At 43.2% G+C, this 23,562-nt stretch overlaps 4 protein-coding genes across 18 annotated transcripts in view; 2 read left to right on the plus strand and 2 right to left on the minus strand.

Moving 5' to 3' along the window:
* The first annotated feature begins 123 nt into the window (after positions 1–123).
* Positions 124–4,023, plus strand: rilpl2 (Rab interacting lysosomal protein-like 2). The gene is made up of 4 exons (XM_040196243.2): positions 124–643; positions 742–893; positions 1,437–1,553; positions 1,873–4,023. Exons 1-4 carry the CDS (start codon positions 356–358, stop codon positions 1,892–1,894), a joined length of 579 nt encoding a protein of 192 aa, XP_040052177.1. The 5' UTR covers positions 124–355; the 3' UTR covers positions 1,895–4,023.
* Positions 2,402–6,252, minus strand: kmt5ab (lysine methyltransferase 5Ab). Of its 2 annotated transcripts, XM_040196241.2 has the most exons (8): positions 5,866–6,252; positions 5,537–5,640; positions 4,852–4,999; positions 4,380–4,584; positions 4,200–4,287; positions 4,013–4,072; positions 3,425–3,615; positions 2,402–2,942 (listed from the first exon to the last, which is right to left on the minus strand). In XM_040196241.2, the coding sequence occupies exons 1-8, from the start codon at positions 5,873–5,875 to the stop codon at positions 2,732–2,734; spliced, it is 1,017 nt and encodes a 338-aa protein (XP_040052175.2). In that variant the 5' UTR covers positions 5,876–6,252; the 3' UTR covers positions 2,402–2,731. The 2 variants fall into 2 exon arrangements, with proteins under 2 accessions (XP_040052175.2, XP_077942751.1); XM_078086625.1 differs by lacking the exon at positions 5,537–5,640 and having other exon boundaries at positions 5,866–5,958.
* Positions 6,253–6,597: 345 nt separating this feature from the next.
* mtrfr (mitochondrial translation release factor in rescue) lies at positions 6,598–9,873 on the minus strand. Of its 4 annotated transcripts, none has more exons than XM_078086627.1 (5): positions 9,651–9,873; positions 9,269–9,401; positions 7,515–7,688; positions 7,111–7,395; positions 6,598–6,871 (listed from the first exon to the last, which is right to left on the minus strand). In XM_078086627.1, exons 4-5 carry the CDS (start codon positions 7,390–7,392, stop codon positions 6,641–6,643), a joined length of 513 nt encoding a protein of 170 aa, XP_077942753.1. In that variant the 5' UTR covers positions 7,393–7,395; positions 7,515–7,688; positions 9,269–9,401; positions 9,651–9,873; the 3' UTR covers positions 6,598–6,640. The 4 variants fall into 4 exon arrangements, with proteins under 4 accessions (XP_077942753.1, XP_077942752.1, XP_077942754.1 ...); XM_078086626.1 differs by having other exon boundaries at positions 7,111–7,392; positions 7,517–7,688; positions 9,279–9,401; positions 9,651–9,791; XM_078086628.1 differs by having other exon boundaries at positions 7,111–7,392; positions 7,517–7,688; positions 9,651–9,791.
* Positions 9,708–23,562, plus strand: part of LOC120831091 (membrane-associated phosphatidylinositol transfer protein 2) — a 34,178-nt gene continuing 20,323 nt past the window's right edge. For 8 of the 11 annotated variants that reach the window (XM_040196234.2, XM_040196238.2, XM_040196237.2 and 5 more), the window contains exons 1-2: positions 9,708–10,330; positions 22,558–22,782. In XM_040196234.2, coding sequence (XP_040052168.1) covers positions 22,705–22,782 — 78 coding nt within the window. In that variant the 5' untranslated portion in view covers positions 9,708–10,330; positions 22,558–22,704. Of the gene's footprint in view, positions 10,331–13,523; positions 13,596–22,076; positions 22,280–22,557; positions 22,783–23,562 lie in introns of those variants that run through there. The other 3 variants (XM_078086623.1, XM_078086621.1, XM_040196235.2) reach the window with 3 other exon arrangements.

Raw genomic sequence — 23,562 nt, forward strand, 5'->3', positions numbered from 1 at the left:
CGCGAGTGAATAAAACAAATAAAAACATTAAATCCTGTGCTATCCCACCTAATAGTGGTCGAAGAAAACCTTCCATGGCAACTTCCACAGACCGTGTCGAGTGAGTCCTCTTGACACGTGTACGATCTTTGTTAGTACCTGTCGCTAGGATACTTTGCCCTCCTTTGCTGTCTGAGTGTGACGTCACTGGTAGATGACCGATGGGGAGGAAGTGCAGCTTCTCTGTAAGTTTTTACCTTGTGCCACTAAGTGTGCGGAACTTAAGACGAAGAGAAAGAAAGAAAGAAAGCGGCAGTCCGCGGCTGTGTGAGCAGTAGCCGGGGAAGGACTCTTTTGAGAGTCGCATCGTCCCGTCATGGAGTTCGGCGAGGAGCCGTCGCCCGCTCTGGCTTTCGAGAAGGACGCGTTCGAGCTCACGGTCGAAGACGTCTACGACATCTCGTATGTGATCGGACGAGACTTGTTGAAAATAAGCAGCACGGGCGAAGAAGTCTCGGACCTGCAGTTCAGAATAGTCCGCGTGCTGGAGATGTTCGAGACCCTGGTCAATAAGTACAACTTGTCTCTGGAGGAGCTGAAAATGGAGCGGGACAACTTGAAGAGCGAACTGGACCGCATCCTGCAGGAGAGCTCCTCTGGCACGGTGAGTGTTTACTGTCCGCCGCAAACGGGCCTGCGCGTTATTGGAAGTCAATGGTCGTTTGGAGACGCCTTTTCCATGTGTGCCTTTAAAAACAAAAGCAAACAGCGGGTCCAAACCAGCTGCTGGTGGACCTCACGGACCCCAACAGACCGCGCTTCACCATGCAGGAGCTGAAGGAGGTTCTGCAGGAGAGGAACCAGCTCAAAGCGCAGCTCATGGTGGCTCAGGAGGAGCTGCAGCTGTACAAGAGGTGGGATCTGAACTGTGGTTATTGTTGTTTTTCATAGTAAACCATGACCATGTCACCGCCTTTTTGCATTAGAACGAGCGGATTTATGGCAGGGCTGAAACATCAGATATGTCACGTGTGGTCAATGAAGCGGAAACTGGAATGGGATATCTGAATGGTACCACTTATACTTGTTTCAGGCTGATGAATTGATTTAAATGGGAATCAGAGACCGTATTTATGTGACTATCTGTTGGCCTACAGACAATATGAATACATGTAACACAAGTAAACACTAGTAATAGAGATTTCTTTAGAAGGACACTATTATCCTGTGTTATGCCATCAATAGCTGCCATTAATAAGACGGTTTGAATACAAACTTGACAGACTTGTCATCATCAGGTTTTCATAGAGACTTATATTATTAGTACATGTTGCTAATTTGACAAACTTAATCCTGAAAATAAATTCAGCACCGTGGATTTTGTATTACGGATCTTTTTGATTTTCAACACCTCTGAATTCGAATGCTGTCGACCAGAAATATACTTTCTTCTGCAGTGGGATTCTGCCACAGACTGAACCGGCCATGGTGGAGGTGGATCTGGAGACACCCACAGATCACAGTCCAGCCTTAACAAACAATGCAAAAGAGGAGAAGACGACCATAGGCAAACTGTGAGTAGAACAAACAGACCACACAAAACAGGAATATTAAATGGCAGAAAACAAAGATCTCATTAGAATGAAGCGCCTATATGGAAAAGTTTAAAGTGAAATGTATTTAGCAACCACATGACGTATAAGTGAGCTTGCCTCCTAATGAAAGACTTGTGACCAAGTGAGTTCATGCTGATGTTAAGAATGTTGTGCAGAGAGAAAATCGGCCGTGTGTCTGCCAAACTCAATTGCATTTTGTCGTGAGTCAATGTTGCTTTCTTGCACCAGGCTGAGGAGCAAATGACCTCAATTAAATCTGGATCTTTTCTGTTTTTAGGTTTTCATTCAGGCGAAAATAAGAATCTTACAGAAGAACTAAGAGAAGACAAACAGGATTTGTTAGTTTGCTTATCAGTTAACCACTTTTATTTTATTTTTTTACCATGTCTGCTTGTCAAACTAACAAGCACTGTATTTTGTGTTGATCATTTTTACCTAAAATAGTCAGAAGTAGAAATATATTGTTTTGAAAGAAATGAAACTGGAAAGTATTATCTCACTACTGTTAGAGATTATGTTGAATGCACGCATACAAAATGAAGTAATTTATAAGCTTAAACATGGATTTAAAAAAGTCTCAACTCCTGTGTATGTTTATCTGAAACTGCACCGTTCGATGGATGTGAATATGACATTTAGCGTGAAGGTCAATACTGGACCTTTGTGTCAGGCTGTACCCCTGTATTCATACCCAGGTATGAAATTACAGTAAAATACCTTAAATTAAGTGGAGGAGCAAATAAAGTTACAATGTCAGATTTCATAAATACATCTCATAGCATCTTAGACATTAACCCTGTGATAGCTGGAATGAAGACCATTTTATTCCTTAATTTACAGCACAAGTAATAATTTATAATGTGAAAATCAATTGTTAATTATTTTCATTACAATGTGAAAGACCCCGTTTATGCAAGAGAAATACTTTTCAAGTTTGTGTCAGTCTGCTACGATTAGATTGAGGAAGAAAAAAAAAAATTCAAAAATTACACACAAGTTGATCGTCCTCATTTAAAATGATAACTTTCTTATTTCATAAAAACAAATCCTGTGGATGTCTGTACATCTATACATTAAGCTAAAGAGGACAGAAGGGAGCACCGATTTATCTGAAATATAAACAGTATTTTCTGCATTCAGTATTTGAGCCACGGGTGAGCCTGGACTGAGGCTTTGCTCCGATCCCCGTAGTCGTACAGCAGCTCCTCCTCTGCCTCGATGTCTCTGGAAGCCACCAGGATGAGATGAGGGGTTCCATCGATGGGGTGAAGCCTAGTTTGACAGTTTCCCGTTTTACTGTGGTTGAGCAGTCTTCCAAGTCTGCTGGTTTCCTCTGTAGCGTCCACACTGTAAAGAGCAAACAATTTATAGATTAAACTTGCAGAGGTATCAAATTACAAGTCAGGAAACAGTTTATTTTATTTTTAAGTCTTTTGCAATCTTTAGACACCTGGGGCATGTCTTTTCTTACTAGGAAACTACCAATTGAAAGAACCAATTTACTTAAAGACAGGTAGATTCCAAGGATTTCTCATTATTCTGAAACATTTATTTAGACATGAAAGAGTAATAAAACAAAAAAAAATAGTCAGTCAAACCTGACTAACAAATACAGGTATTTGAAGCAGATTCTTTTTCTGACTGGGAAACCTGCTCTATTTTAAAGCCAGCAAAGGAAGGAAGGGAACACGTAGAGAGAATGAAAGCAAACGGATGTTTACAGAAAACAAAATCCCTTTGATTCTGAGGACAGACAAGCGGATGATTTGAAGAAATAAAATACAAAGGAGTCAAGCGTTGAACCACATCTCGATCCCGTGTGGACTTACCAGTATGTCTTGGCTTGATACTGAAAGTAGTACATGTAACAGCCTTTTTGGGGATCCTGCGTGTACTGGGTCTCCCTTATCTTAGCCTCAGCTAGTTCCAGCAGGTCTCCGTGGTATTCCACGACAAACTCTCCCCTTTTAAACATTTTGGAAGCAAATACCCCTCTTCCTTTTCCTTCTATGTGTTTGATCTGTTGACATTCAAAAGCAGCAACGGGTGAAATAAAACAGTGAGCGATGGCGCAGGGGTCGCTCTACTTCTACTTTGAAAAAATATTAACATTTTAACATTGTGGTTAGGGATTTTTTTTGTTGCACAAAGTATCATTCACTGGCTGGTTTAATAAATAATATGTTAAGGAGAAAAATGTAATATGGCCAATCAACGAATAACACTACAAATGCAAATTTGCAGAGATGTTGTGAAATATTGGAGGTTAATAAACAGATTATTTTGACTATTTACAGCCTGATGCAGCTCTCAGTTAATGAGAGCACTGCAAGTTACCAATATCAAATTCATGAGGAAATGTAGCAAACGCATTTGGGCTGAAAGGGCCACTGTACATTTACACCATTAAATGTTACCTGCAATCCTTCTTCAATGTTGTTCTTTATCAGGTCATCAATGTGTTGGTGTTCTTCACTCTGTTGACAATTTCAGTAACTGGTTCAAAGTCAAACTACCGTACTCGGCAGCAACACAAGAGTTACATAGTCGAAACATCACAAAAAGCAACAACAACAACCCAAAGGAAACGTTTCTCATACAGACCGTTAACTCTGCCTTGGTTTTTCTGTTACTTCGCCTGATGGGATAATAGTCGGTGACCTTTCTGTTTTGGAGAGCTTGATTCTCTGTCCTGAAAGAGACATTATGAGAGTAATGACGTTTTGCATCAATGACGTGTTATTGTTTTTTTGCAATAATACTGGCAATTTTTTCCATGCTTACTTTTTTGCTCGGCGTTTGCGACCGGTTCTACTCTGAGGTTTCTCTGAAACTTTGTCTGCTGCAGACTTTGCACTTGTGTGCGTGGTGGACTCTTTTTGCTCAAGCTGGTCAGTGGATTGTTTTCTGCTCACTTGACTGGGGCAAGCCATGTCACGCTTCTGCTCCTTGGACCCACAACTCCCAGATTGTATTTCATTAGGTGAATCTGCAGTAAGAAACAAAAACTGTAATCGACAGCTGCCCTCAATCACCATAGTGAAGGTCCTTTGAAAAAGAAATCTGTCAAGTTGCGTCATAAGATATTGGTTCAGTGGACATTGCTACCATTAACAAGAAATGTTTCTCTGGTTCATGTGGATCTGCTGACCACACTAACATTTGTTTAACAAAAAGGAGATCAAATGACCTAGGAAATTAACCACATTTCAAATCAGTTGATTCAATTGGTTTGAAATGTCAATTACGCACTCACCTTTTTTTAACTTTGAAGTGATTGCATTAGCTGGATCCGATTCATTTCCCTTCTGGATCAGCATGCTTGAATTGTCGCTTAGGGGGGATCTAGGTTTGCTTGGACTCCAAAGACTTTGTAAAGTTGACTGCTCTGGACCTACGCAATCCTGCAAACATATTTGTTCCACTGGTGAAGTTTGTTTAATCCTCATGGAGAATTAAAATGTGTAAACCTGAGGACTACTCTACACATTCACCTAATCGGATGAGTCATATCTCACAGGACTGTGCGTAGAAGCATGTTGCTGCTGCAGATTGTATGCAATATCTTTACCTGCGCCTGCGCCACTTACTCTACATGCACGTGAGAGAACGAAGTAAACAGGTTCCTCGCTCATGAAGACTTCACTGATCTGCCTTCCAACCACCGGAAGTGGTAAACATTACAACGGTTAACAGCACCACGTCGGATGGGTGGCGTGCGCAGTATTGTGATGAAATGCAACTTAAAAGGCTGAGGCATTACAGCTCATTAAAGTCAACATTGTACAACAGTGTTATTCACGTTTAGCCTGAGAGGCTCCATTCTGGGTTACGGTTATATCTGACGTCAGAGGGAGGCAGGCGCACAGACTGTTGCAACAACAATACGTTTATTTGTGTATTTTTGCAAAGACAAAAAAGGGTATAAACACAAAACATACCGTGTTTTTTGTTGGTTTGTTTTCCTTCGTGTCCTTATTTGAGGCAATTTTGGGTGCAACGGTGTCGTCGGGCTTTTTGTTGGTTTTCAGCACACTTTTCTTCCCTTTTTAAATACACGGAATTAAATAAAAGCACATACTGCTGCCTAATTATACTAAAGACCGCCATGACCGGCTGGCATTATTAGAACTTTCAGACCAGCTGCGTGCATTTTAGCGCTTTGCGTCCTCCTTTTAACGCAAGCTGAGAGCGAACAGTTAAACATCAACTACGGTTACCGTGGCTCGTGCGACACGTGCCGAAACGACAACACTTCGGGAGAGTTTACCTTTTGCCATGTCAGTTCACAGAATAAAAATTTAGGACGCAGTCCGCGAGCTCCTCACTTTCTTGAGTCACTACTTCTGCAACAATGGGGACTAAACCAGTACGCCGTGGAGTGGAGTGTGCTGATGTTTAAAAACCACTCTCCGCCTCTCATTGGCTCATGTATTCAAGTGGGCGTAGCGCTAGGTTGAATGTCGCTCTCCCATTGGCTGTAGCTCTGATCGTCACAGCGCTGAGCAACAAAGTCTCACTTCATTCATGTGTCCCAAACGATCTACTGTCCAAACAAAACGCTGCTCTAATAATATATAGGGATGCGAAAAAAGAATGATACTATCTGAATAATGTTAAATACCATCCGTTATTCAAGCATGTGTTAAAGATTAACTAAACTTAACTAAATATATTTACAGCATAATTCAACCACACTTGTGCATGGAGCAGAATGAGCAGTATCCAAAAATATATATACAAGCCATGTAAGACCTACATGTAAAAGTAGAATATTATCATATTATTATGACAATGATCATGCAACTAGTTTTATTCTGGAGAAGAGGAACCATATATTGCTAACATTTTCTTATTATTCTCCACTTGTCTTTAACTCGTTGTACTCTAACTTTGCACGAACGATGCCATACAACACAAGGATTATTGGATATATAACAATTGATAATAAACCCTTCCTTGTTTAGTTATCTAGTCATATAGGCATACAAACAACCAGAACTTCTCAAGTATTGATGTGTTTATTCTATATTCCCTTCAAGCATTTAAACGGCACCACTTCCAGGTTTGGGGTCTGCAGCCAGAGCCTCTCTAAATAGTCTTTTTCTCTCTAAATTATCATTTGCCTTCCTCCTCTTGTCTTGTTTCCTCAGCTCAGCCTCTTTCTTCTTCACAAGAACCTCACTGAGTTCCCCTTTATAAACAACATCCAGTTTCTCTCGCATGATTTCTCGAGCACGTTTTCGATTTATATCCACCGATCTGGTTTGATGGCACTGCAAGGGAAACAGTACAAGAAATTACATAAACATGGTTAACATATAACAAAACTGAAAGAAGATCACCTTGAATCTCAACTTCTAAGCCAACCTAGAAGTTCCATTTCATCTACTACATTTTGATGACAATTAAGGAAACTGGGGAGTTTGTCAACTATGAAACTACAATCCATCATCATAACACCCACTTATTTATTCACCAAATATCCACATCACGGTTTAAAAACAGCCTCGACCTTAACAACGGTGCCACTGGGGATGTGCTTGAGCACCACGCAGTTGCTGGTTTTGTTGGTGGCTTGTCCTCCAGGTCCAGATCCTCTGACGAACTGCTCTTCGAGCTCGTCCTCGTCTAGGACGGGGAAGTCAGTCACGTCCTTTTTACCGGATGCAAAAACGCACGTCAGTCCGGGTGGAAGCGGCCTGAGCAGCGCGGGGACCCGGCGAGGAGCTCCCCACACGACCCGGCCGGCCATGCTGCACATGCAGCTGAGGAACGGGGGGGGCAGCCGCCACATCTACTTAGATAAGATTACAAAGTGAGAGACGACACGTGGGTTACGACCATCTGACCTGACCTCGCGGTTCACGCAGGAGTGGAGACTTGCGTGTGTGTGTGTGTGTGGGGGGGGGGTATTACACGTCACTGTGGTCTGTTCCGCGGAGACGTCTACGTGAGTTATCGTTGGGTCTTCTTTTTCTTCGTTTCCGTCAACAGCGAGCCAATCGGAAGGAGTCGTGTTCTTCTTTGCGGCCATGACATGCGGTAATCGTGCAGCCTCGGGCGCCATCGTGCGTCGGCTCACTGGGAGACCTGCAGCAGGTAGGGAATAGGTTTTAAATGCAGACAGTGGACGTATAAGGGTTGAGTTGTTTCTGATAGCTGTTTGAAAAGCACGACTGGGCTTGAATAGAGGAAAATAGATATCAAAGTTAACAACGCCACCTGTTGAATTGTGCCTGCTGGCCGTGAAGGATAATTAACAAACTATCGTCAGGTGTGAAGAAAACGTAACGCTCGCTCTCGTTCTTTAGTATGTATGACTTGCGTACTCAAAGTGATTTAATCGGTTGTAACCTTATGCAGATGAGGGATAGACATTTGTATCGGCAGTGTCAAAGATGATATGCTACAGCTTGTGGATTTCACATGACCTCGAAGGTAACCCAATCTCAGGCGGTTAGTATAATCTCTGGACCGACTACAGCTTTGTAGGCTAATTTATTTCAATGATGTCAGGGTGTTACTGTATGTTATGTGTGCATAAACCTACTGTCCGGCCACTACTTCCCACTACGAGGAAATGTGGAGTCTCCCACATAAACACAAACTACCAAGAGTAGGCCTAGAATATTCTATCTAGATAAACGCGTAAAGCCATTTTGTAGTGTTTCCCATATGTTAGAGAACCTTTGTTTGCATGTCCCTTATTTTGCATTTAAAATAAATAACATAATTGTTACTTCTGCTGTTGATTTTTTTTATATTATTTGATTATCGTCTCAACTTTTTCCCAAGGCTAGAAAGGGGAATGTAAAAGAATATGATTAATGTTCACAATAGCCAAAATAAGATGTGGAAGATAGCTTTCTTCTATTGCAATAGTTGTGAGTAATGAATTCTCACTCTACTTGACAGCTGTTTATAATTTATTTGTCATACACTGCAGACAATGCGTAACCTTCTTTTTGCATTGTTTACACTGCACAAGACGGTGAATTTAATGCTGTAAGCTTAATTTTAGCTTTATTATTTACATAATTTGACATCAATTACTACAATGATTAAGCAAGCAATGCCAAACACATGTGGAAGGAAAACAATTTTGTAGTTATTGGTGGTTTCCTGAAAAGATCCAATGAATTGTAATAACATAATATAATAATGACACCCATTTATTTCTATGGATGGATTTGTTACAAAATTGTTTAAAATGTCCAAAACAAAAAGATGGTGGTTTGATGCTTACTGCTCTGTATTTCTCTCTTGAAAATGACTAGTTCTCTATGGACAAGGACTATAATTAGTTAATTAGGAATGTATGTAGGTCTCCAGGAGAGGACAGTTTTTCGAATGACCTGTGCGCTCTAATATGCTCTAAGCAGATGGGGAGATGTATTTAGAATCATTGAAGGTTATCTTAAGTGTTCACATCTAAACTGAACCTCGGTTCATTTTCGGGAATCTTTCCAAAGACTTTCCAATACCGTGCAACCTGTAGCACGTTTTATAAATACATTTTTTTTTTTTTACAATATTTGGTCTACCACAAAATGATTGTGTTAAAAGTGACTCAGACTAGAGAATGCAAACGTATAAAAGAGTACGATCATACAACATTATTTAATGTAATCTATATATATAAATAGTGATAATTAATGCTGTGAATTTACCTTACAATACCTGAGTGCAGAGATACGTAACCACTTTTGATGCAGTTCCGAGCACACACTCCGGTGCCAGCAGGGGGCGCTTCGCGATCGAAACTGCTCTTCTGAATGTGTGATCATCTGAACTTCATCAAATCTGCAGAAAAAATTACCGACACCGGAAGCTGTGTGACTAATCCCTCCGAAAAAAATACTAAATGCGTTGGTGCTACTGATCCTTATAAGGACCTTAAAAACATTTGTATCTGCTAAATTACTTTGACGTTTCGAATTCGACTTTATACATCGCTAGATAGATCGACAGACCGAAATCCAGATGCATTGCGTTAAATTGTCGGCTTTTATTTTTGTAAACTGTACCGGAAGTATCGTCGAACCAGATTACCTTGACAGCACCGTGCGTCGTGCCGGAGAGGAGCGCTGTGAAGTCTCGCAGCGGCTCAGACTTCGGCCAGTGACAACTTACGATGGCGGCAGCTCTCCGCCCGTTCGCGCTTCCTTCTTCCCGGTTCCGTGGACGGTGGCGACAGGAGCTGGACTGAACTCCGTCAACCGCGAAACTCCTGCGAAGCGTAGCTCGGAGTCTCCACGGACATTTTTACAACGTTACCATAGCGACTTTTGGCCCTTTTTTTACCTGTCGTTTGAAGGGAATCCAGCGTGTTTACGGGAGGGGAGGGAGGAGGAGGAGGAGGAGGAGGAGGTGGGGGTCTTTCCGGCGCGACGATATGGACAGATTTTGTAAACACAGAGTCGAAGCGGCGGTTGATGACCATGTGAAGCGATCCCGATCCGATGATGTGTCTCTGCGTGTCATCCATACATCACGTACCCGCACGCCTCTCCCGAGCTGAAGGGCCAGACTCGAGCCGACGCGAACGAAACCCTGCTGCCGAGTTTCGATGCGTTCATCCCAACGATGGCATCGTTTCCTGACTTCATTGAGTCGCCGGTTGTTTCTTGCTGACAGCGAGGCCGTGTTTGTACCCCCCTCGAGGACGGAGAGAAGGGCAGGTGAACTTTGATTTGCTGAGTGCGGTGGAGCTGGAGGTGCATCGGGTCCAGGTATGTGATGAGCATTGCAAGCCGTCAATTTGCCATTTCCGTGCTGCCATGTTGCTAGGTAACTAACTAACTGACGGGGGGGGGGGGGGGGGTTACTCCAGTTCAAATTCAACAGATGACTTCCACAGATGCAACGCCGTGTTGGGTACTTAATCCATCCATCCATCGTCAAACCGCTTATCCTGCACACAGGGTCCCGGGCGCTGGAGTCTGTCCCAGCCAACTTCGGGCGAGAGACAGGGTCCACCCTGGACTGGTTGCCAGCCAATCGCAGGGCGGGTTCTTAATCGTTTTTTAAAATGTTATTTTAATTTGACATGGTTATTCGTGGCCATTACATTTGATTGGACTCTCTTTGTGTTCCTAATTGGGCCTGAAGAAGTGCAGCGTGTTTTTGTGCTCTTGTGCCAAAGTCCTGCTCGGGTCACACAGGCTTGTTAAAACGTCTGAATTGTCCCTCGCAGTTGTGACCGAGAGTGGTTTCTAAGACAACATCTGATAATACAGTACCAGTCAAACGTTTGCACGCACTTTCTCATTGACTTGAATGAGAAAGTGTGAGAATGTATTTACGACCCAGTTCCCTGCTGCAGTAGGTTTGAGTTTGACTTTTGACCTCAGGCAGGAGGCCCACTTCACTCCACTGACAGAAAGGAAAGCGGAAACATAATTGGGTGGCAGTCCGCAAGCTTTTCAGTTGCCACAAGCTTGTTTCTCTATATCGTTGTTTTGGACCGAATGAGTTTCAACATTAAAAGTCACTCAAACTTGACTCAGCGAGGCCCGGGTGAGTCACCGTGTCAGTGCTGACTCCGTGGCGTCTGTTCTCCAGGTGATGGCTCCGATTAGGATAGAGTTGAGCTGCCGTAACGCTATTCCATTGGTACCACACGCACACATTGCATGCAGTATGTTTTTGAATTGGGAGACGCTTGTTGAGATTTCGGGCAGATTTGATCTTCAGCCTTTTTAAGAGCAAGATTTAAAAAAAAAAAATCCAAGATGTGGTGTTATGGACCAGGGAGAATATTGCACTGAAATGCACACAGGGCGCAATTTCTGTGTTGACATGTTAAAACCTGCCTTGTTGAAACCATAATAGGTGTGAGGGTTTTGTAACACACTTTGCATCAGCTGCTCTGTGATCTTTAAGATTAAATAGTTTTTGTCATTTTGATCATGGTTACGGTGAGTGCAGTTTGTTAAAAAAAGAAGAGTGCTGTGTGCCCATTCCTGAGCTGAATTATCAGCAATCTGTGCTTTATACAGGAGGTTATATCCTGAGTCACTTTTGGTTTTTGACTTTTTCCACTAACTCATTACTTATCTTTCCCCTTTTTGGCCAGAATCGCGCATTGCTGCTTTTGTTGCTGACTGTAACGATTACTCAACACAGAAGCCCTCAGGGACCAACAGGATTTTTCCTCAGAACAACACAACAAGCAATTTGTCTGTTCCTCTATTCACCGAAAGTGATAGTCTGAGTATTAAGGACAAGAGTATTTAAAAATCTATTAATATCCGCGTCACTGATAATCAACGGTTTTAAGACTTCCTCGTGGCTGCACACGGCCCTCTCTTCCAGTCGTACCTGTTCTCAGCTTTAACGTATAGTGGAGGCCTTAAACTATCTGCATAACCAGTTTTCTGGTTGACGCTGTCCCTCCCTCCAACTAACGGAATGCACTCAGGCAACACGGCACATGGGCAGGGCTTTGTTCAGTATGAAAATTGGAATATGTATTTGGGGAATTTGTTCAGTCTGGTTTCTTTCACAGTATTTGCAGTTCGTTTTGGCGGTGACCGGTTGGCTTCAGGCTCATTGCCAATGTCCAGCCTAATTACATGTTTGAGGTACGAGACACTTTTGTCAAATCACACGTGGCCAAGGAAATGCCAGGCTTATGTTTGTTTGTTTCATAAAATGAGGTGTTACCTCCTCAATTTCGGTCCGCTGGCCTTTTTATATTGATACTATTTGTACGTATCAAATTAAAACTGAATAATAAATATGAATTCACAAAACAAAGATCGATGGACTTCTTGCTGGCATGTTTAAAGACATCGTTATTTCCATTCCATTATTGTTCGTTGTAATCATTAGACCAGAGAATTGTGATTTGCAGTATTACAGAAATGCAGAAAAGTGCACGTAGGGCTCAAAAAGTCTTTTAGAACGCTTACAAGCCCGCACAGATTTTACCCTCGTGGATAATATTGTCATATTTGCATGTTGGTGACAGCAATATGTTGCCTATATTATTGTTATGAGTTAACATGTTTTATTAATAGAAAGTTGGCGGGTAATTAATCATTAATCAGTAGATTTATTATCCCGCGGCAGAGCTTTTCTTAGCTCAGGAAACACAATATAGTGGAAAAAGTTGTTATCATGAATTGACGCGTCTGATGTAAACCAATAAATCAAACAGGAAGACTGTAGTTAAGAGGTTGAATGGTAATAACGTTTTAACTCTCAGGTGTGTGTCTTTCTCGAATCTGACCCTTCAAACAAACACCGTATCGCAGGGAGAGAAAGAGTGCCAGTAATTATGACTCACTCTCTTGTCTGTACAATTTTAGACGGTGTGGGTTTTGATTTTTGATTTTTTTTTTTTTTTGTTCCATTTTCACCAGTTGTTTCTGTGGATTGAAGCAGTTTGCAATGCTGTTTTTTTCAGACAGCTCAGCTCATTTCTAGCTGCCCTCAGATACTGAGCTAATGTTTGCTCATTTGTTTCTCACAGGTCTCTCTCCCTAAGACTAATATTACCCATCACTCCACTAATGGAGTACACAGTTCCACAGTTCCAGGAGTGCCTGACAACATCCTCCTGGTCAGGAGGAAACGGCTGTGAGAATATATAAATATATGCTGTGTGTCTAAGTGACTGCGTGGAGTGGAAAATTCCTGACCGAGCAGCCTGTAGCTCGTGAGCATGTGTTTGAGTATTCATAGCACTGCGTGGAATCTTTGAGGGAGCGTTTTTTAAATTCATACACGTTCCAGGTCTTCTGCTATTCTAAAACCCTCGGTTTCTCTTTTGATTTTCTGACATTGTATGTCGACAATCCCGTGGCTATTAGAACACAGGTGGCCGACAAGTACAGCCGTTTTAGTCAAGGAAACCAGAGCGACTCGTTTCCTGTCTGTTCGACTTTGAGTCACGTATGCAGCTGCTCACCACATCTTAGTTCCATATTTGTACTTATTTGAGCTGCTGCGGATGAGATTGCTGTCACAGGAAGAGCAGATAAATGTCAGGTACAAACACCGTAACATGAGATGTATGAGGCTTTTGGAGGCGAGCTGACAACTGCTGTAACGTACTCTGTATATGCTGCACAATATTTAATCATAACTCTATTTTTCTGCGTGAGTGGCAAATTGACTAGTTCTTTATATTGCTCCATCTCCTGTAGAACTGTTGCGTAACGTCCGTTCGGCTGTTTTAAGCAGAGACGCTCCGTCTTGGTTCTTTACTTCGACGGGTCTATTGCACGTGGATCTCCTGCATCCCACCCACCCACCACACAGGCTGACGCCGTCAGCCAAGGCGAGGCGGCAGTGATAAGATGCAGTGGATTGTGGCAGAGTCGGAGCAGCTGTGTAGATGATAAACAGCCCAGACTCATGTGACCAGTTCGTACCTCACAATCTCACTTGGTCGGATGAATTGTTCATATGCAGTTTTCTGTGATTGCTTTGGTCTTTTTAAAAATATTTTCGACTGGAGGACGTGAACTGAACTCGTCTTTTTAGCTGGGCTAGAATGTCCTCCTGATTGTTAACATCATATTGGGGCTGTGCGGTATGGCCAAAAATCCATATTACGGTATTCAGAAAGTCTGATTTTCCAAAACAAAAACCCTCCAAACAGACGCATCTCCTCTCTTGGGCACCAGTTGTGTTGGTGCATCTCTGGTTGTTCCTCCTGTATCGCTCTTTTCCGTGTTTTCATGTGAGAGAGTTACTTCTGTACCCAGCATGCATTTTTCTAAATGTAAAACTAGTACAAGTGTTTATGTGTCACAAGCTGTTGTGGTGTTTTAGCCTGCTAAAGAGTGTTTGTTGTGGGTTATTCATTGTTATAAAGTTATACCCATGACTCAATCTCAACACACGTAAGACGTGTTTAAATAAATTCTGCCGCCTGCCAAAGAGCAACGTCAGTTCGTAACACCGGCATGAACGTTACATGAGAAATCCGAACCGGTATACCGCCCAGCCCTACATCATATGACGGCGGTTGTAGGAATCCTGCATAACATCTTTTACAGTTTAGTATGTGCTCTTAGTATCTGGCAGCTAGCTGGTTATGTTACGGTCTACTTGTTCTTTTAATTCCTCTCAAATGGACATCGATCATGACAGTATTCCAGATGATCGCCCATCATGCATCTGGGCTCCGGCCAAGTGCCAAATAGAACATTGTGTTTTCACTGTGCCTTGATCTCCAGACCACGTCCTTCTCCTCCAATCAACCCTCCCGCCTCAGCACCCATCAAACAAATCAGAGGATGCAAATGTTGTTGTTGTTGAGCTGTTAATCGTGGGACATCGGGGGTACAGCCCGTCCCGGTTGATGAATGACACTTCACCGCTAATGCTCCTCCGGTGTGTCTGTGTAAATGAGACAAAGATGAACGCTTTGTGCAGGCAGCGCCATGTCCCTGTCCTTTTTGGACATTGGTTTTGCACACAGTGTGGGTGGAATAGAAGAGCTGAGTGCTTTTTATAGCAGTTGACCATCTTTCTGTGTCCTTGCTTGAGTTTAATTTTATGGAAGAAGAATGAAGTCACTTCTACGCATCCTGCGGTGTTGTTCCATGTTGATATTCATCGGGCTTGTGCCCGAGGTGGACTCTAGACACTCTGACACACACGTTCCTACCAGCCTGCTGGCCTTTTGAAAAAAAAAAACTGTCATTAGCTTATCTTGTGTTTTATGTCAGTATGAACTAGTCAGGCAGTTTCATTCTTACCGGGATCAAGGCGACAGTGCGGCTTCGTGTCAATTTACTGACACTCCTTTCTTTTTCATGGGCCGCCGGACACCTGATTTCTTTGAGGCTAAAAATAGACTCTTTAAGACCCTAGACCCCCGGGCCCTTCAATTCGATCCCTTTTTTCCTCCCGGTGTACAGGCTGCCTTGGGGAAGTCTCCCTGCGTTGTGCCAGACAAAGCTCCACGTCTCCCTTCAGAGTGGTGTTTCTCTGTGGTACCGATGTCAGAATCCTTCATCAAGCTGAAAGTTTCTTTTTTTTATTGCTCTGATAAGAAAAAAAATCCCAAGGTGATAAAGCCTGGTCTTTTCACTGCTGTGAACTGACCTCAGAACCCATTAAAATGTTGGACAAAGTCACAGGACGGTGTGTAGCTTTTGAAAAAGGCCTTTTATGGTCCGTATGAGAGACGGCCTCTGTCTCTGGTCACTGGGTAGAACACTTTTTTTGTGTGCTTATTATTCAGGCTGCACAAAGCGGTTTGAGGTTTTTCACCGAAGGGCTGCAGAGTACTTCTACTTTTCATGGGCAAATTTCTTACAATTGACAGCCAAGTTGCCTTAATGCTAGTATCATCTTAATAAATACACCTGAAGGGTTTCAATCAATTCATATGAAAAGAACTTGATCGTAACTGCTTTGGGCATTTTCAATGCTCAAAGTGGTAGTAGTGGAATTTAATTTAACTGCAGTAAAAGCAGTACACACAAAGTACGTTTAAACCAGCATGTAGCCGCTGTATATAGGCACCACCTTAACTAATGTGTCACCCCCACCTCTGTTTCTAATTCTGCTTGATCTGATCTCGACCTTTTACGCCCACAGTTTGGCACAGTAACGTATATTTAGATTGAAGGTATATTAGAATCAGGGAGAAGAAGGAAACCAGAGAGCAGTGGAAATGAGCCCAGGTTGGGACGAGACTAACGGAGGTGAAAGTGGAGACATGAGAAACAGGAGAAAGAAGTATCACCGGCGGCAGCGTCTCTACTTTTCTCGTCACTCTGACTTCATCTTGGCAACCAATAAGGAAAGAGCCCTGCGTCTCTATGGAAACCCCCGACCCCCCCACACCCGCCCTCACCACACACACACACACACACACACACACACACACACACACACACACACACACACACACACACACACCTACCTTTTGAAGAATGATGGAGAGGATAAAGGGGCAGGAAAGGCAGTACATTTTAGCCGTATTATCCATTTCCTTTCTATTACATGGTGGAGTGCATTGCCAGTTATCGGAGCACTAATCAAGTTATTGTGGCAAAAAATACTTTTATATGCTTATCTGTTTCTCCAATGGCCAGGAAACTGCCACCAATTTTTAAAATGTAAAATCGCATACTTTATTTGAGATATTACCAATGTCTTGGTGTGGTGCTTGAGCTTTTTTTCGGTGGATGGTAGGATTACGCTGTTTGAATATCTGATTAATCTAAAACTGGTTGAATTCTGCCATATACGTGTGTGTGTGTGTGTTTAGGTGTATATCTTGGCTTGTGGTCGGTGGCGACATGGATCGGGTCATTGACAAAACTCTAGAAGTTAGCAATTCTCTCCTCTTCTGTGTGTTCGAGTTACATATTTACATATTTAGGCTGTCTGAACACTCCAAGGGAGACAGCAAGGGGAGATCCTCATTTAACCTTGGAACATAACTGATTAATCCAAAGGTAATTTGCATATAAGGTCATCTTATTTTGGATTTCCGAGTGAAGCGTGGCGGTGATTAGAGCGCGAGCTGGTATGCAACAGCTCCGTTTTGGAAAGCTGTGGGCTGATGAGCACCAATGAGGCACGAGAAAACAATGCCTCCACGTATTAAACCGGCTTAAAGTCACTGGGCACCAGACTGATGTTGAATTTTAATTACACGCTGTGAGGGTATCGAATCGAAACTTAAATCCTTCAGATACCGATATGCCTTGAAATGAGTTGATCTTTGTAAACTTCTTATGCAATCAACCATATATTTAAGGTTATTAAGAACAGCAGCAGCAGCTATATTTCATGCGGCGCCTTATGCCCTAAAGATGTATTGCTTTGTTTGACAAGGAAAACGAGGAGGTGGAACACAATGAATGTGATTCTCAGTGTGTATTTTTAGCTTTCCCCTTGGATGGTGATGACGAGTAAAGAATAAGAGCAGGTTGTACATTCTACCTCCTTCGCCTGTGGAGGAGCACGGCCCTGAGGGACAGGAGGAGTGATGGCCTCAGGCACGTCCCGGGAGCTTGCTGTCCAGTTTGTGGCACACGATGATGCGTCTTTGTCTTTTGTCTTTTTCGCTCCGCTGGCTAATAGCGCTGCTAGCCGCGCTAGTTTCTCATGTTGTCGAAGCGTTTTTCTGTGGTGCCTTTTATTGCTGAAGCTGAAAGATCTGGTCTCAGATCACGTTATGTTGCTTCTGTATTTGAATGTCGTCGTTTTTTTTATGCTCAGCCTTTGTTGACATTGAGACTTTGATGCAGTTTAAATGACGGGTCACTATTTATCATGAAGATAAAAAGTAGCACATCTTGGGGGAGGAATGTATATATCATTCTTCATCAAACACTAGTCTGATTATGTATTTAGTAAAGCCACATATTTTTGCTCCACCCCTGATGCTTCCTCTTTTGCCCTTAATAGATGCTTTGAGAGAGGTCTAATCTTCTTTACAGTGCGCTCGTTTGCAATACGCCTCATGGGCCCTTTGGTTATTGCGGATGCATCTGGCCTCGGCGTGATCACGGCCCAGAACAAACAGCATTATCTTAAAAAGCCTTTTGACATTTTAACTGGATTGGTGGATAAGCCCATGAACTCAATCGAGGGCTGTTGACAGCCGAGGCTTTGTTTGCAGCCCTTGGCATCACTGGAGTTGTCTGTAATGTCGAGGTAATGCTGTGTGAAAGTGATCTATGGTATTTTAGGCAGTCCTGGAGCCAACATTTTCCACTTGTATTTGAAGAGGTCTCCCCCCCCCCCCCCCCCACTCCTCCTCCGTTGCTTTGCCTCTCCGTGGTGCTCTTCTAAAGCAGGGCTACATTTAAGGAGCAAAGAGCCTCCTGTGCGTCAACACCTCCTTCCCAGCCTCTCAGCTGTCGCTCCGTGTCGCGTGGTCAACCTGTATTACGACTTTCAATCCTAAAATATATGTTGCACCTTCAGACGGATTTCGCAATATCACTTTTCACGGTTGTGATGCGGAACAGCCCGAGGTGGTAAGGTGAAAGGACTATTTCATTCTCCAGCTCAAGGGGGAACCTCTGCTCTGTGGTGAATATATAATCGTGTTCTTGCAGTGGAAGCAGGTTTCCTCGGTTTAGGTTCAGATACTAATCTATGTTTAGAAGTGTGAAGATGTTTGTTTTTTATTCCAGTTGCAGGAATCCCAAATATAACTGTTTACACACACTATCCTTATGCAGCTTGGGTGCATGCAGACAGTAAGAGATGGGAATCAACCCTGCAACCTTGTGGCTAAAGGACGATCCCATCAATCCCCTGCGCTCCAGCCCCCTCCCCCACACCCCCCATCTAGTTCAAATACAAACCACATAAGTTATGTTGAGGGTACTATTCACTAGAACTATTTGCTTGTAGTACAGAAAAGACCATAAAAGGAAATAAAAATATGAAGCAACAGTGTGCACAGATCACTTTAAAGCCGTTGTGTATTTCAACAGGCTTTAAACTGTGGACTTCTCTAAGTCGGTTCAAGAAAATGTACGAGTGTGAGGTAAATTTCCTTATTGATGGTTAATGATTCTGTAGTAGTCATGACTCTTCTTTTTCTCACATTTCTGTAATTCTTTTGTTTAAGTAACTGTCTGACAGACCATCTCATTCCATTATTGCCTTTTGACAAAAATCCGATTTTGGACCAGGGGATGTGCACATAGGGTGGTGGTTTGATCGTAAATTGCTTTCTTAGTTTTATTTATTTCTGATCTGCGTTGACGGAACGAATAATAAATGTAATAAAATACGGTCACCCTCAGGATTTAGTATTCCTGACGGGGTTCATCCCCCCTCGTGGGTTGCAGCATCATGCAAGTCAGGGTTCAAGGTCCCGCCACAGGTGTAACAGACTGAACAAAACATGGTTCCGCTCAAAGATCGTTTTAGCTAACATGGGATTCAATTTAGTCCGAAGCGGAGCAGGAACATGGGTAGTTGCTTTGTGGTGATCGCTGTGCAGCGGCGTGTGCTGCTACTGCGTCCTTGCCCAGGGGGGCAGAGACTGTATTTTTAGAAGGCAATGAGCATATTCTCTCAACAAACGACGTCAAACACTCTGCTTGCGTATGCTCGGATTATGTTGACCAGGCTATTTTTAAACCATGCGTGTGTTTGTTTTTTTTTTGTGTGTTTTTTTTCTGGGTCAAGCATGGTGCCACACTGAGGCTACTGGTAGATCATGAATTACAGCTCCTGTGCCGTGATCTGCATCACTCACTAAGGAATGACTCAGAAAGATGGTGTAGAAATTGATGTGTAGTTTATTATTATAAAGGTGGAGCAATTGCTTATTAGTTCTAAGCCACTGCCGCCATGCATACAGAGTTGTGTGCTGTTATACTGTAATTTCATTTTAGCTCAAGTATCCATACAATCAATCGACACTAATGGTAATGGAAGACAAAATATGTAACAACCTCATATTTGTGGACGAGTTTGGGCATGTCTGTCTTTGTCTGTTGCTCCCATGAGCCAGATTTAAAAATACACAATCGCTGAAAGTAACACTGAAACAAAACCTGATAATTTGTTTATTTCAACACGAGAGGAACAGATTGGGTGGAGGAGTGGGAAACTGAAGCTAAATTAAATATGGAATCTCTGACTAACAAGTATGTGAAATGTTTTCTCATTTAAACAATTTTGAACTGCTACATGTCCAATATTTTAATATATCCTAAAACTAAATAAAAGTACATTAAATCCTCACCTCTGTTGTTTTATAACTAAGCAAATAATTACTTTTAACTTGTATTTTCAATAATAAAAAATATTCTATAAAATTATCATTGTACTGCATCAACAACTATTTAAGAAATGGATCATTTGTTCTGACTCGTAAAGGAAAAGCCTGTACGGGTTGTGGGAAACTGTTATTTGCCCTTTACATGTATTTCTGTCTTTTGATTTTATTGGAGAATTTATCAACAGCATTAAAAATCAACAGATGGATTCATGGTGGAGATAATGGTTTGCTGCAGCTCTAACAAGTAGGCATACGGTCATAATTCTGCCCGGCACACAATGCGGCTCTACAAATCCCACCGGCTCCTCCTCAGCTCAGCCTGCTAATTTAGACCATGTCGTGAATCAAGCGCATCCCCCCGTTATGCTGCCTCTCTCGGATTTGTTTCCCTTTGCGCGCCCGGTGCGGTGTTCTTGCGACGCATCGCCACATTGTTGAACCACGCACCCTCCGAGTAGATTGTGAAGCTGTTTGTCATCAACACCGTTAACCAGAGCGAGCGCTGTGGCCTTTCCCCTCTGCAGCCTGGCACGGACCCCCAGAGGCCTCTCTCTGCTGAGCTGCCGGCTTTTCTCTGGGCCTCTTCTAGCTGATCTAGTTGTATCGCGGTCTTTCCCAAGGGTGCAGTTATTTTCTGCAAAATGCGACTCTCTGCTCCAGTTTGGTCAATGTTGTGTTTTTCTGCAGAGCAACATTATTATTTGAAAGATTTATAGAAGACGATGTGCTCTGTTAATCCGAACACCTGCCAGTCTGTAAGCCAACACCTGCTCCTGGTTGAAAAGTTATACTGCATCTTTGTCAGCTTATTCGGTGAATGTGTCTTCAGCGGGGGAGTTGTTGGGGCGAGGACTCAATAGGTGGCGGACCGGAGGCTTTGCCGACCCCTGGAGCCTCACCAATGCTCGGCCTCTGTTCACTGGGTAAGTGACCCAGTTAGAATACTAATGTGATTAGAAAGGACAACCGGGGCTGCCAGAGGCAGAGAGTCCGGTTTCTGCCATCATTTAGAAAAGCGTGAATATTGGGGTTACGCAATGTTGTGTAGCCACATTGGGACGACCGGATCCAGGCGTGGCTGGGGGGTGGTGTTGCCACCTGTTAGACGCACGCAGGTCATTGCCGTGCCAGCAGCCGACTCTACGTACACAACGATTCCTTTATCAACTAGACTTCAAAATCTTTCTTTTTGAACTTTTAGCGGCTGTAAAAAAACTAAAAAAGAACTAACTGGTTTTTCATTGTCTTCTGCTCAGTGAACCTATGTTTTTACTGGTCTTTCTCACATGCATTCAACGATATGCTTCGTCACCCATTTTGACTGAAGACATCTTTATACCTCTTTCCTTTTTGACTCGTCTTGACTCGTTGCAGTCGGGATCTCGTCTTGGACTCGCTTGGCTCTGGAGTTGTTCCTCTCCTTGCGGTCAAAAGCAGACTTGTGCTACTCACGCCACCCACACGTTGGTTATGTATAGCCAACACCTACCCCCTATCTGCCCAGTGGATTGAAAACAACGCTTTGTGTAACTCTGAGGCTGCTATTTGTGAAACCTCGATCATGCACACGGGGTTCTTAAAATGTTACGTAAGGCTCCCCACTCAACTGTAATCCCTCTTACACCGAGTGAGCCCCCCCATGTGACTGTGCTGGGAGGGACAGGGTGGCCAATTGGGGACGTCTGCAAGGCACGGGTGCTCTCGGTAGACTCCGGCCACCTGACCCCCCCCCGCCCCCACACACACACACGCACACACACACACACACACGTACTGAGCTGTGGCTTGTGTATAAGAAGAGAAGTTTATTGTGGAAAATTCCTTACTTGGAACTGGGACGCTGGATGGAGACACGACGCTCGTCCTGGGTCCCGGGGTTTGGATATACAGGAACTACATTGAGCGTATTCCGTGAATGATACTCCGGCTTTCCTCTCCTCTGCATCTGCTTGTGAGCCACAAGAATGAATCTTTGTCGTCTTTTATGTGTTGAGGAATTTGCAGCTTCTGAACATTTTAGTTTTCTCATGACAAATCTTTTTTTTCTTTCTTTTTGTACTGATTGAAGCTGGTTTCTGCTTGTGGGTGAAGACCTTTTTGAAGAACCATTCCATTTTTCTTTGGAGAATCAAAAATCCCATTCGTGTTAACAGTATATTTTGACACACCACTAACTGTTTTTTTTTCATAGCTTACGTACCTTAATGCTTTTATTTTGTTCTTCCGCAGGAACCGTTTACGTGGACTTCGGCGAGTGATTGGACAAGTCGTAGATAGGAGCCACCTCCAGTGTTTCCTGTCCCTTCTCCTCCTCCTCACCCTCTGTCCCTCCATCTCCCTTCCCTTGTCAATTTTCCCCCTCCTCCAATATCCATCATGCTTATCAAGGAGTACCGCATCCCCATGCCCATGAGTGTGGAGGAGTACCGTATTGCCCAGCTCTATATGATCCAGGTGAGGTCACAGCGGCATTTTCCCCACAGAACTCTCACCCACACAAAACTGTCAATAGTGCAGAAACCAGAATACAAAGACGAGCTGTAAAAGAGGTACAGAGTGCAATTGCAGCGTACCCAATTATGAAATGGTTGGTCACACGGTCTGACGTCAGTGGTGTATTGGAACAAAGACCGGTTTGTGTGCTGATAGATTAGCCAATTTAAACTCTATGAAGGTGACTGTTTGCAGCAGTCAGAGACTGCATGTTTCTTCACAAGGAAGTTGGGAGCACCCCGCTGTCACTGCAAAGTGGTTGCACACATACTGACACAATGCATATGGATGCACTGCTTTGTAAGCGGCAGACAGTTTCATTTATGTAACCATGCGTGAGCTTGGGGAGTCTCGGGGGTTTGTGTAAGAGCTTTAGGGTTACAGCTCCAATAAATATGAGAGTGAGAAATATTTGCAGTGTCAAGTGAAATCACAAGCTAAATCTGGTAAATTTATGGTATATGAACTTCACTTTACAGCCAACACTTGAAGTCCACTTGTATGAACACTAATATACCCTTGAGGGAGGTGATGGGCGCTACAAAGCAGCGCAGCCCAGGGGGCAGCTCCGTTGTGGAAGTTAAACATTTATCAAATGATAAGAAGAAGAGTTCTGGCTTTGGTGACCTAAAGTGCCTTTTCTCTGAACTCACTGAGTGCACAGACTTGTTTCTGTGAAGCTTTTGTCACTATGGCGACCATGACATCAGCACCATGCTGGTGGTCAGGTTCTGTTCGTGT

This window comes from Gasterosteus aculeatus, chromosome 13, assembly GCF_964276395.1.
Source record: "Gasterosteus aculeatus chromosome 13, fGasAcu3.hap1.1, whole genome shotgun sequence".
NCBI lineage: Eukaryota > Metazoa > Chordata > Actinopteri > Perciformes > Gasterosteidae > Gasterosteus > Gasterosteus aculeatus.

What these genes read in the sequence shown, in the direction of transcription:
- rilpl2 (XM_040196243.2), top strand. Translation starts at nt 356, where the DNA reads ATGGAGTTCGGCGAGGAGCCGTCGCCCGCTCTGGCTTTCGAGAAGGAC. An exon ending in GAGCTGCAGCTGTACAAGAG is followed by an intron (nt 894 to 1,436) that starts GTGGGATCTGAA and finishes TTTCTTCTGCAG; the next exon opens with TGGGATTCTGCCACAGACTG. An exon ending in AAGACGACCATAGGCAAACT is followed by an intron (nt 1,554 to 1,872) that starts GTGAGTAGAACA and finishes TTCTGTTTTTAG; the next exon opens with GTTTTCATTCAGGCGAAAAT.
- kmt5ab (XM_040196241.2), bottom strand. An exon ending in AAACCAAGGCAGAGTTAACG is followed by an intron (nt 4,073 to 4,199) that starts GTCTGTATGAGA and finishes AATTGTCAACAG; the next exon opens with AGTGAAGAACACCAACACAT. An exon ending in TATCAAGCCAAGACATACTG is followed by an intron (nt 2,943 to 3,424) that starts GTAAGTCCACAC and finishes TGCTCTTTACAG; the next exon opens with TGTGGACGCTACAGAGGAAA.
- mtrfr (XM_078086627.1), bottom strand. Translation starts at nt 7,392, where the DNA reads ATGTGGCGGCTGCCCCCCCCGTTCCTCAGCTGCATGTGCAGCATGGCC. An exon ending in CCAGTGGCACCGTTGTTAAG is followed by an intron (nt 6,872 to 7,110) that starts GTCGAGGCTGTT and finishes TTTCCCTTGCAG; the next exon opens with TGCCATCAAACCAGATCGGT.